Source organism: Pelophylax lessonae (assembly GCF_965119305.1).
Source record: "Pelophylax lessonae genome assembly, chromosome: 8".
Taxonomy (NCBI): Eukaryota; Metazoa; Chordata; class Amphibia; order Anura; family Ranidae; genus Pelophylax; species Pelophylax lessonae.
This window is the reverse complement of record NC_138775.1, coordinates 274,932,702-274,946,236: the sequence shown is the minus strand read 5'-3', so window position 1 is coordinate 274,946,236 and position 13,535 is coordinate 274,932,702. Positions and strand designations below refer to the sequence as shown.

Sequence of the window (13,535 nt, the reverse complement as noted above, 5' to 3'; positions counted from 1 at the left end):
TCACCTCAACCACAAGTAAATATTAACTGTCTATACATTGAGTCCACAATACGTCAGTTGCTTGGTAATTCTAGAGGACCCGGACTCTGGTGTTGCCTTAAAGCTAGCTTTACATTCCTGCTGGTCATACCAATACGTAGTCCTGGAAGGGACCAAAATAATTTCCTGGAGAAAAAACTCCAGTTCTGGTCACATGACCATTTGGTCATATGATCGCTGCCTATGGGATGAATTAAAACCTCTTGTTGGGCAGCACAGTGGCACAGTGGTTAGCACTTCTGCCTGGCAGCACTAAGGTCGCCGGTTCTAATCCCAACCACGGCACTACTTCCCTGGAGTTTGCATGTTCTCTCTGTGCCTGTGTGGGTTTCCTGCAGAGGAGGACTGGGCCAGGGGGCAGGGGGACCCCTCTGATGCCTGTAAAAAGGCTGCACCGCTTCTGCCACAGATATGCCTAAAGGATTCCTGGTGAAGAGAAGTAAAAAGTCCCCACTGCTGACCTACTGAGTGTGGGATGAATACAAGGACAGAGTGATGCCCTCCCCCCCAGCATGGATGGTGTAAACTGTGTCTGAGCAGAGGCTGGTTCCATGCCCTACTGGAGACTCTCCTCCCCCAACCGAGCTGTCCCAGCTCCCCCCAACCACACCCTGCTGGCCAGGTTGGGAACCTGGATCCGGCCGGCAGGTAGAGAGCACCTGGAGCATAGCTTCAGCCTGGAATGGGGGTCAGGAGGAGAACATGAAGAGGGAGAGTGGGAAGAGGGCCAAGGCACTGCACCATGGGCCTCTGGTTTGTACTTGCACCCTGGGCTGAAAGTTGGGGGTGGCACAGTGGTTAGCAAGAGGGTCGCTGGTTTGATTCCCAACCACGACACTACCTGCCTGGAGTTTGCATGTTCTCCCTGTGCCTGTGTGGGTTTCCTCCAGGTACTCCGGTTTCCTCCCACACTCCAAAGACATGCTGGTAGATTAATTGGATCTGTATAAAAAAAAAAAAAAATTGGCCCTACTGTGTATGTATGTGAGTTAGGGACCTTAGATTTGAAAGCTCCTTGAGGGCAGGACTGATTGGAATGTACAATGTATATGTAAAGCGCTGCATAAATTGACAGTACCTGAAATAAATAAAATAAATAAAGTTGCCAGTCTGCCCCTGGTTTCCTCCAGGTACTCCGGTTTCTTCCCACACTCCAAATACATGCTGGTAGGTTAAATGGCTTCTGTCCAAACTGGCCCTAGTATGTGTGTGTATGAATGTGAGTTTAGGGACCTTAGATTGTAAGCTCCTTGAGAGCAGGGACTGATGTGAATGTATAACATGTGTAAAGCTCTGAGTAAATTGTTGGTGCTATATAAGTACCTGTAATAAATAAAATAAGTTAATTGCTGTCTGTGACACCATTGGCGATGTTTCCCCTTCCACACCAGGACGAGAAATGAGGTATGCGTAAGCTCTGACTTTACCCCGAAACGCGTTACCTTTTATGTTCCTGTTATACCTGTGATGTGATTTTAATGCTTCAATAAAGATACCAATGAGTGCAGCAATATTCCAGATTTTTGCCTGTCTCCACAAGAAATGTGGGGAATGTGTGTCACTGAGACAGGAAGTGAAATACACCAAAAAAAAAAAAAAAATTCTAAAGCCGGCCACACATTCAATAATTCCCTTTGGGGTTAATAAAGGATTCTGTTTCTGATACATGGATCAGAATTTGACCAGTGCAGCAGGGACTGGACAAATTTGGATCCATGTATGGACAAACTGATTGCACCCATAACATCCCCCCCCCCATCCTTTTAGGCCAATTTGTTTTCTGCTACATATTTTTAGTAAAAAAATAAATCCCAAAAAGGGTATTTTGATTGGTTTGCGCAAAAGTTATTGCATCTATAAACTACGGGAAAGATTTGTCATTTTTATTTTTTATATTTTTTTTTTTTTACTAATAATGGCGGCAATCAGCGATTTTTAGCAATTTTAGGACTGCGACATTGCAGCAGACATATTGGACCCCTAACTGACATTTTTGACACTTTTAGGGAGAACCAGTGACATTACTACAGTAATCAGTGCTAGAAATATGCACTGTCCCTGTACTAATGACACTGGCAGGGAAGGGGTTAACCTAGGGGTGATCAAAGGGTTAATTGTGAGCTTAGGGGAGTGCTTTCTAACTGTGGGGGGAGGGAACTTGTGAAATTATCATAGAGACCTATGATCCTACATAGAAGGATCACAGGCTCTCTGTGATCATTTCAGAGAGAACAACGGTCAGCTGTGTTTACAACAGCTGACCGGTGTTCTCTCTCAGCGGGGAGCGATTGCGGGAGCCCATAGATCGGCATCCCCGCTGCCTAGTGGGGGCAGGAGCGCACCGCCGCCAGTGCGCACTCGCCCCCAGGAGCGCTGCCGCGGATCACCGTACATGTACTGCAATTCGCACAGCCAAGCCAGCCTGCCGCTGTATATAACAGATTAAAGGCCTCTGCAATAGAAGAGCTCCTATACTTCCCTGTCTGGTGGCTCATGTCTCCTACCTCTCCTAGTTCCAGCACTGCAGCCACCGGAAAATCGTTAGGCATTCAACACTTCCAGGAGTGTCAGCAGGGTTGTCAACTGTCAGTAAATTTACAGACAGTTTGTGAAATTCGTGATTTTTTACATCTGTCCTTGAATGTTTGTTACGGGCATGCAGATTGCATTTCCATAATGGAAATTCACGGAGAGATGTAAAAATCACGGATTACCGCAATTCTTTACTTAAACACTTGTTGAACGCAGAACGAGCTTGCATTCCTGGTGTGTGGAAACAACGGTCTGCCCCAACAGTCGCACAATGGCTCACCAGGGTGAATGATATTGAGCAACTAGAGGACTTTATCTCGGCCCTCCGGGACAAAACTAAGGAACATAAGACCAGGTGGTTCCATTGGAATCTCTTTCGCTTCTCTAATGAATACCTGAAATACGTTTGACCCATGTAGTTTCTTGGTGCCTGCTCTTTATTGGGTCATGGTCCTGACTTACTTTTCTAAGGCTCCCCCAATGGTGACCTCCCCCCCCCCCCATACTTTTTGTATTTGTATTGTCTCCATTTATACTGTAAAGCGCTGCGCAAACTGTTGGTGCTATATAAATCCCGTATAATAATGATAATAAATAATGCATGCTAGAACATTTGACTAGTCAATACTTAAGCACAGCATTCTCCCCTTCTGGGGGTTTCCAATTACTCTCAATGCTGACCCAGCTCCTTTGCTGCTCCCTTCACCTGCCTACATAACCCTTTATAGCTGCTCGGGGAGGAGTGAATGTATATATGGCGTGTCATTTGAGAGACAGCTCTGATTTTGTTGGGTCCAGAGCCGGGACAAGGGGTGGGCAGAAGGGAGCGGCTGGTCTGGACACTGTGAGGTATGGGGTGCCATAAGGAGATTGGAGGGGAGAAGATTTGTGTTGGAAGGGGGAGTTTGGGGGGCGACAGGGAGTAAGTATTGTTCTAAAAGGGGAAATTTTGGGGGGAATTTGTGCTGCGAGGGGGGATTTGAAATGTGTGGAGAAAGAGGGGGGGGGGACATTGGAGGAGAGAAGATATGTACTAGGAGGGGACATTTTAGGAGTAGAGGAATTGTGCTAGGAGGGGGGATTTGTAATGTGTGGGGAAGGAGGGGGGGGTGGTGGAGGAGAGAAGATATGTACTAGGAGGGGAAATTTTAGGAGTAGAGGAATTGTACTAGGAGGGGGGATTTGAAACGTGTGGGGAAGGAGGGGGGGGGGGTGGAGGAGAGAATATATGTACTAGGAGGGGACATTTTAGGAGTAGAGGAATTGTGCTAGGAGGGGGGATTTGAAATGTGTGGGGAAGGAGGGGGGAGGAGAGAAGATATGTACTAGGAGGGGAAATTTTAGGAGTAGAGGAATTGTACTAGGAGGGGGGGGGGGGGGTTTGAAACGTGTGGGGAAGGAGGGGGGGGGTGGAGGAGAGAATATATGTACTAGGAGGGGGCATTTTAGGAGTAGAGGAATTGTGCTAGGAGGGGGTATTGGAAATGTGTGGGGAAGGAGGGGGGAGGAGAGAAGATATGTACTAGGAGGGGAAATTTTAGGAGTAGAGGAATTGTACTAGGAGGGGGGGGGGATTTGAAACGTGTGGGGAAGGAGGGGGGGGGGCATTGGAGGAGAGAATATATGTACTAGGAGGGGACATTTTAGGAGTAGAGGAATTGTGCTAGGAGGGGGGATTTGAAATGTGTGGGGAAGGAGGGGGGGGGGTTGGAGGAGAGAAGATATGTACTAGGAGGGGACATTATAGGAGTAGAGGAATTGTGCTAGGAGGGGGGATTTCCCAGGATTTGTACTGGGAGGAGGGGGAATTTATACTTAGGGGGTAAGCATGCAAATTATTGCATGGGATTTTCGATGACACATAATGCTTATACATCTTGGGGGGGGGTTGGCACAGTTTGGCATGTTCGCCCTGGGCTCTACATGACCATGTCCCGGCACTGGTTGGGTCTGCTGACATCATATCCAAGATGGTGGTGCCCATCAGCAAAACTTTTAAATATCTACACTAGGGAGACTTTTATGGGTAAATTATATAAATAAAAAAAATGTTAAATGCATAATCCTATGGGATGATTTTTTTTTTTTTTTTTAATGAATACTCTTGCTACAGGGTCCCTTTAAAGGGTGACTTCAGTAAGTATCGTCATTACATAATTAATCAGTCTGCAAATAATTCCAGCAAATAATAAGATTTTATTGGCTATCTGTACAGAGATATGACAATGAGGTCTGGAGTTTTACAAATCAAACACATTCGTGAAACAGAATTACCAGCACCAGCACTGAGGTGGGTGTGGTCGTACAGATGTGACATGTGACAGATGAGACGCCCTGTTACCAAACTAACATGTGATTTGGAGCTGGCCGCCTAGCAAAGTGAGTTCAAGTCCTTTTTCTTGCAGCCGGTCTTACAGCAGGCCGTGGTCAGCAGCTCGTCCAAGTCACGTCTCTGTTGGATGGAGTTTTTCTGAGACCCCCAAATGTCTTCCAAAGATCCTGTCTGCTGGAGGTCCTCATAGCCCACCTGGGGGGTCATCTTCTGGGCTGGGAATGGCAGGGGCTCGCTTTCCTTTGTGGCACCAGCATGGAAAGCAAAGAATTTCTCCCTTTCTGTTGAAAGAAAAAAAGAAAATGTTTCTGCATCAGTAAATGAAATGTCAGATAGAAGAAAATAATTAGGATAAACCGTTGCAGAGATTAGAGGGACTAAAAAGTGGAAGTCAATGGGATATGTATTTTTTTTTAAAGGATGCTTATATTCTTATTGGTGGATGAGTTCCAATACATTGTGTTATGTGTCAGCCGGGGCTACACTACCTCCCATCATTCACAAGATAAAAACCAGGACAATATTATATACCATCTTAAAATCTCACCAAGTATCTACAAACTTTGTAAACAAAGAGCCAGCTTACTGTCCTTCAAACTTTAGGTGGGCCAGACTGTGGCCAGTGGGAGAATAAAATGTTATGGTGTCAGTGGGAGTAAACAATGCTCCTAGACTGGCATCAGTGGGAGGAATAGTGCCCCACCATTGGTGTCAGTGGACGGAAGAGTGCCCCATCATTGTTGTCAATAGGAGGATTATTGCCCCAATCATTGGTGTCAATGGGAGGATTAGTGCTCCATCATTGGTGTCAGTGGGAGGAATAGTGCCCCATCATTTGTGTCAATGGGGGGAATAGTGTCCCATCATTGATGTCAGTGGGAGAAATAGTGCCCCGTCATTGATGTCAATGGGAGGAATAGTGCCTCATCATTTGTATCAGTGGGAGGAATAGTGCCCCATCATTTGTATAAGTGGGAGGAATAGTGTGCCCCCATTGGTGTCAATGGCAGGATTAGTGCCCCACCATTGGTGTCAATGGAAAGATTAGTGCCCCATCATTGGTGTCAATGGGGGGATTAGTGCCCCAATCATTGGTGTCAATGGGGGGATTAGTGCCCCAATCATTGGTGTCAATGGGGGGATTAGTGCCCCATCATTGGTGTCAATGGGGGGGATTAGTGCCCCATCATTGGTGTCAATGGGAGGAATAGTGCCCCATCATTGGTGTCAGTGGGAGAAATAGCGCCCCGTCATTGGTGTCAATGGGAGGAATAGTGCCTCATCATTTGTATCAGTGGGAGGAATAGTGTCCCATCATTGGTGTCAGTGGGTGGAATAGTGCCCCATCATTGGTGTCAGTGGGAGGAATAGTACCCCATCATTTGTGTCAATGGGAGGAATAGTGCCTCATCATTGGTGTCAGTGGAAGGATTAGTGGTCCATCATTGGTGTCAATGGGAGGATTAGTGCCCCATCATTGGTGTCAGTGGAGGAATAGTGTCCCATCATTGGTGTCAATGGGAGGAATAGTGCCCCATCAATTGTGTCAATGGGAGGAATAGCGCCTCATCATTAGTATCAGTGGGAGGATTAGTGCTCAATCATTGGTGTCAATGACAGAAATAGTGCCCCGTCATTGGTGTTAATAGGAGGATTAGTGCCCCATCATTAGTGTCAATAAGAGGATTGGTGCCCCATAATTGGTTTTCGGTGGGAAGAGTAGCGCCCCATCATTGGTGTCAGTGGGAGGAATAGTGCCCCATTCTTGTTGTCAGTGGCAAAAGCTATGTCAGCAAAAGTGGGGGAAATAATGGCCCAAGGGCCAGATAAAAGCAAGCAAAAGGCCACCTCCGGCTCCGGGGCTGCAGTTTGGAGACCAATGCTCTAAGGTAACCCACCTGCTGGGAACTTTGTCAATAATGGACTTCTACCTGCAAAGATATACCTTGGCAGCCTAAGAATAGCTAGATAGGGACTTGAACGTTCATGGACTGTCAATTTTCAGCCTTCAGGTAAAGCTTTGCTAACTGTTTCTGAGCCTAGTCTGAGGTTATTCAAAGGGCTGCATAGTGGTACATGGCGTATCAGAAGAACAGGGCCTGTAAAGCGCACACACAGGGTACAGGAGGAAGGCCACCATAAAATGTTAACTCAGCAGGAGAGTTGGAGTGGTAGAATAGTTGCCACGGGTAACCATGATAATGCAAAAAGTGGTCATCACCTCCATCTATAACTGGTCTTGATGGTAAGAAGCACTGGAAGGGCGGACGCAGGTCAAAAAAAACAAAGAAATTTCCAGTCACAACTTACCAACCAGCCAGCGACCAACCGAATTGACCTGTCTAACGGTATGCGTTAAAACGCACGGGTAACCATGAACTGGTGGGAGAAATATCTAAAACAGGCAGCTAAGTCACGGTTTTACCCCGCCCCCAAAAAAAAAAAAATACAGCCGAACAAGGCTGTATACATGCATATACATAAAATATAACATGTTGCAGATTACCAGTCCTCATGTGTAGTAGCTGCATTCATTTTCTTTTTTCAGGCTATTTTCCCTTTATTTTCAACTGGTGATCCTGCCAGTAACACACTTCCTGTCCTAGGGTGCCAACGTTCACTCACTGTACTGTAAAAAGGAGCAACGTTGTCACCCTAGGTCAGGGAGTATGTTACAACTACAGAATACCTCCCCCTCTCCTCATCTCCATAACATAGGGGGAGAGGTGTTCTGAAGTCCCCAAAGATAGCTGGAAACAATGTAACCAATAAGAGTGCAGCACAAGACGTTATCAGCTCACCAGTTCTCTGACAGGATCAACAGTTTTTTGTTTTTTTTTTCATTCAGTAATTGATCAGATATAACAAAACACTTTTCATAGGGTAGTAACACACTTCCTGTCCTGGGGTGACAATGTTAGTTGTCAGGCTTTGCATCCATTACAAAAACTAAGCAGTATATCCCCATTGTGGTGCAAGGAAAAGGTGTGCCATCTGGTGGTAGAATGTGGTACTGACTTGTAGTAGTTCTTTACCTTCAACAGGACTTTCTGTAATGTTGAAGATGTTTCATAGATTACCAAACTATTTCTTCAGTTCCAATGTAAGTCAGGAGGATACGCACACTTTTATACTCACTCAATTGCAGGAAAGGCTATTTTACCGCAGTTTCATTACTAAACAGGCAACCGCCTGTGTTCAGTAAGCATTAGGTGAGCTGCTTGTCACTGGACCTGGAAGCTAGTGGAGATCCCTGTAGTAGTGAGCTTACTTCAGGGACTTACAACTTCCATGGGGATCCCATTGGTATGGTATATGCATAGTTACATTGGTTTCAGCAGGATTATTGTAACTATGTAAAAATTGCCACACCTGGAATTCATCTTTAAAGCTGGCCATACACTGCCAAATATGGGCTGAATGGAAAAAAAAAAGATTTCTCCATGCACACTAACAGCATGCATGAAGGAATCCCCCTTCTGTTTTTTTTTTTTTTTCACTCTGACAGCTGTGGGATGGCTGACAATTTTCACCCCACCTCCTTCAATTTAAATGTCAGGCTGGAGAGAGAGCCAACAGGAACACCCACTAAGCAAATTTTAGCTGGTTCATCAGGAACTGGCCTAAATATGCACCGCGTATAGCCAGTTTGAAACACCCTAAAGTGGTTGTAAACCTCAGACATAAAATATGAACAAAGCATATCCCTCTATAGTGTGTATTTGTCTGAATCCAGAGCACTAAGTGTCCTTTTTGTCTGCTGTATCTTTCCTCTGCTATCAGCGTGAGTTGCTTCTGACAATTTTTCCTGACACCAAGAAAAAAAGGTGACAGGGGAGGGATCTCCACCACACAGCCTGTGATTGACAGCTTAAGCTCTGTTTCTGTGTGCTGTGTGAAGGGGTGTGTGTCCCTTTCCTCCAATCAGATCTCAGCTCTTCTTACTGAGCGCTGTAGAGTGTAACTCCAGCTCTCCGCCCCATTTTCTGACAGTTCAGACAAGCTTTTTTAAATTCTGGAGTTTGAACAGATCTAGAGAAGAGAAGAGTGCAGATAAACAGGTAGCAGGATTTGCTTCCTCTCTGCGTATCACCTAAAGCCAGTCACTTCACTGGGTATATGTAAGGGTTTACATCCACTTTAATCCAATGACCATGAAATGTGTGGGTTCATTGTCCAAGAACAGGATGGACATTACATGGTGATTGGATTAAGGTGTCTAAAGGTGTAGATATACATTTTGGGGTATCCAGACATACATTGGAATTGATGAAGTGGCTTGGAGAAACTATGAAAGGTCTATAGAACAAGTCCAGTTAAATGTGACTAACTACCACTAGATATACCAGGACCTGGATGAATGAGAACCTTCACAGATGGGTGGTACTGGCATTTTCTAAGCATCCTTTTGGACATGAGCCCACTAACCTCTGGCATTTTTAATGACACCTACCAGCCATGTCTTGGGGATTCCCAACCAGGGAGCGCCTCCATCTGGACCCTCCGCAGGTGTAGATGACCGCTCTGATGAACTCTCGGCCACACAGTTTGACGAACTGTCCATCTCCTTGCGCTTGTCCAGCTGCCACCAGGACAGTGAGTAGGACACAGCACACAAACAGGGCCCTCATCATGTTGGAGAAGGGATAGTTCTGGCCTACAGTGGACTGGATGAATAGGAGATGCAGAAACTGAGGTCCCCTGGTATTTTATACTCTTCTTCTCAGAGTCCCATTGGCTGGGAGAGGAATTTGCTTATGGTTTTTCTATAATGTTCAAGTGAGCATGAGAAGGACAGCAATTTTCTGTAATGTGACGGGTAATTTTGGATATCCTGGGCAGCGCGGGTCATACGGTCGTTAAACTTCTACTTAAAAGATTATAATAGCTTCAGAGAGTTTACGAAGCCATCATGTGAAGTGTGCAAACAGTCAAATGGGAACATCGTCCTCCTGTAAACTCATCCTCTTACATAGGTCCAGGGTTTATGTGGAAAACCTTTAAGTGATCACCTGGAAGCCCAAGGTAATTGCACTGAGCAAACTGAAGTGTCGCTTGTGATGGGGGATGTTCCACAACTGTATTGTCAAGTAGTAGGAATTGTATTTGTTTTAAGGGTCAGTTTACCCAAAAGTGGTGTTTTAGTTACAGGTGGGATCTGGTGGGCTGAGTTAGCCCATGGCTTCTTATATATCTTAGATACTCCAACAATGAGATCTCCCGGACAAAAGTTCCAACTCTGTGGAAGTATTGAGTGTTTGTATGTTCCAGCTCCTCCTTTTACATTCTGCATGCAAGGGTAAGGTGGTGGTTGTTTGCCATGTCCTCCATGTTTCCCTCCTCGTTGGGCACCAAGCAAAGGTCACATGAAAGGCCAACCCTGGAGTGAGGCTATGTTAGGCACATTGTTAGGGTCACTTTACACTTATACTGGGTACCTTTGTTTTGCGTAATCTTCATCAATGCCCTGGGACAAGGTAAGGCGGCCACAGAGGGAATACTCTATGCCCTGGGACAAGGCTGATGTGGCCATGGGGGGGGGGGGGGGGGGATAATACTCCACCCTAAGGCAAGTCTGTACTCTTAGAGATGAATGTACACCATGCACACTGGCAATGTAACTGTTCTCAAATTATCTCTCGGTTCCCCTTGACAGTATACACCTTTACAATAACTTCTATTTTGGAGGGACACACTGAGCCAATGTCCACAACTACCTGCCCATCATTTTCCACAACTACTCCCCATGCAATCTGCTCCGGTTGCTATGGGAGAGAGACCGCTTGCGGAAGGAGTGCCAACATCTCCCTAACTGCCAGAGTCCACTCCACCTAAAACAGGTACACGCTATCAACAGGCTGCTTGTTACATTACCGTTACTCTTGGCAACTACTTATGTCTTCACATTACTTCATTCCACACAAATACCTCCATACCCCAATGTGTTAAGACCCACGCAGTGAATTATGTGTGTGCCGGTTACTTGCGATACCCAACGGTTCAATACTTTACTTGGAAAAGTGCAAAAAAAGACATTTGGCAGGACATGACATCTCCATCCCCTAGGGGTCTCACAACCCAAGGCTGCATTGCCTATAAATGGGGATTCCCGTCCTGCTTAATCGCTACACGGAATGGCAAGTCATCTACGCTACGATTCCCTGAAAATGTGAAAGCCTTCTGTCAGGATCTTCAAATACAAATTCCAGATTTGCTGGGATGGCATGATTCCATCCCCACCTTTCAGGCTCAATTCGAAGCGCATTGGCAGAAGACCCCGTCTAAGAAGACGTGCTCTTCTCTCCCTGGCTCATCTCAGAAACATGGCTGACTGTTCTACCTACTCCCTCCCGGGTCTTATTCTCATATGTGTCATGTTTGTAGCTGACATCTTAGAGATTTGATATCCTCCCTATGTTTGTGAAGGTTTTGAAATGTTGGCATTGCTCGTGCATTTTGCATTTAATTTCATTGCATTTTTTTCTTATTCTTTTGTTTAGGTTATACTAAGTTACTTGTGGCCGCGTGCCATATGGGGCTCTGTTTGCTCCAGCTGGTTTTTTTTTTTTTTCATGCTGGGGCCCCACGCCCTGTCCCTTGCGGGGTCACCCAGGTTACAGCGCCTACCACAATACTCACACAATTGCTTTGCATTGTGGGTTCGGTCGGTGCCTTGGCCTGGTTCACCCCGCCGGGACCATCGCATGTACTACTATGTACATGATTTTTTGTATTTTCCCGCTTTCTATTATGCATTTGCTGACTTATATCGTTTTTTTCTTTCTTTTCTACTTTTTTCTTTTCTTTTCCTTATCTTCTCTCACCTTCCTACCTCCCTGGCGTCGGGGTTGATTCATTTCTTGCTAAAATGTCCTACCTCCCACTGTTGTCATGGCTACCCTGAAGGTACTTTCATATAATGTTAGGGGTCTAAATTTTGCCACCAAACGACACCTGGTCATGGGGAAACTCCAGAAATCCCGATGTTCAGTTGCTTTTCTACAGGAAACCCACCTTACGCACCGGGTGTCGGTGCGCCTTTTTTCTTCTACCTTTCCGAAATGGTACTATGGTCTCTCAGATACTAATAAAGCCAAAGGGGTGGCTATAGGCTTCAGTAGGGATGTACCCTTTCAATTGGAAGAAATGCTAGCTGATGATTTGGGTAGGTATTTATTCCTGAGGGGTACTATTGGCACTTCCATCTGCACTTTTGCAAATATTTACTGCCCAAATGTACATCAACCATCTTTTATGTCAAAGGTCCTCTCTAAATTGGCTGTTTTTGCAAAAGGAGTCCTGGTAATGGCGGGAGATATTAATATGTCATTGGATCCAATTATTGATACATCACAGGGTCGCTCCAATATCCCATTTAAACTATTGGCCTTTATTAGAAAATGACTATTTGACCTCCAACTGATGGATGTCTGGCGTCTTTTAAACCCTAAAACGCGAGATTACTCATACTTTTCAAAGACGCATAAATCCTATTCCCGAATTGATGCCATGCAATCATCACTACCTCCCCTTGGTACGTTCAGCCTCTATAGGCCATTTTTCCATATCAGATCACGCTCCAGTATTGATCACATTGGCACTTCCTTCACTTCCTAATCGGTCCCCTCAGTGGCGCTTAAACTACTCACTTCTGGCGAATCCAGTAGACGTGGTCTCTATATTCTCGTCCCTTGCACAGTACTTTACTGAAAATTCTATAGCAGATACTCCCCCTGCTTTAGTGTGGGAAGCTCACAAGGCTACCACACGGGGTGTACTGATTGAATTGGGGGCTCGGAGGAAGAGGGAACAGGCCCAACATATGGACCATCTTCTCTCTGAGATTACGGCACTGGAACGCCAGCATAAACTTTCCCTACATATCCAACATTTAGAGGCGTTGGAACGCAAACGGGGGGAGCTCCGCTCGCTTCTAGACCTAGATATTAAGAACCATGCGCACAAATTATCCAGACCCATTTATGAATGGGGGGATAAACCTGGCAGGCAACTTGCACGTTCTTTGCAATCTACACATTCTGCTTCTTTTATATCTAGGATTAAGACGCGGGCGGGTTCCCTAGTTCATTCTACCCCGGACATTGCTAAAGTATTTCGGGAATATTACTCTGACCTTTATCATGTCCAAGGAGGCCTTTCTCATCTTTCCACTGATGCCAAACATGATAGAATTAATTCCTATCTTATCTCATCCAATCTTCCGGTACTCCCTGCACGGTTGTTTTCTGTCTTGGAGGAGGATTTCACTGAGGCCGAATTTCAGCTGGTACTAAAGTCCACCCCCACAGGAAAGGCCCCCGGCCCTGATGGGTTTTCCGTACATATTATGTTAAGACCTTTAGCACTCTGCTTTTGCCCCACTTAACTGCGTACGCTAATTCGACTTCTGTCTACCCCCAACTCCGTTCTGAAACACTCGAAGCCCGTATTTCGGTCCTACCAAAACCCGATAAAGTCCCTTCCTGTTTCGCTAGTTACCGCCCTATATCACTGCTAAACGCAGATGTTAAACTATTGGCGAAAGTTCTGGCCACTCGTCTCATGCCTCTGATTCCCCAATGGGTATCACCTGATCATTTGGGATTTGTTTCGGGCCGAGAGGCACGAGACA

At 45.7% G+C, this 13,535-nt stretch overlaps 1 protein-coding gene across 1 annotated transcript; it reads right to left on the bottom strand.

Annotated features, from left to right (window-relative positions):
- Nucleotides 1-4,942: 4,942 nt before the first annotated feature.
- INSL5 (insulin like 5) lies at nucleotides 4,943-9,537 on the bottom strand (the record flags this gene model as incomplete). Its single annotated transcript, XM_082264927.1, has 2 exons — nucleotides 4,943-5,184; nucleotides 9,357-9,537. The coding sequence occupies 2 exons, from the start codon at nucleotides 9,535-9,537 to the stop codon at nucleotides 4,943-4,945; spliced, it is 423 nt and encodes a 140-aa protein (XP_082121053.1).
- Between the last annotated feature and the right edge of the window lie 3,998 nt (nucleotides 9,538-13,535).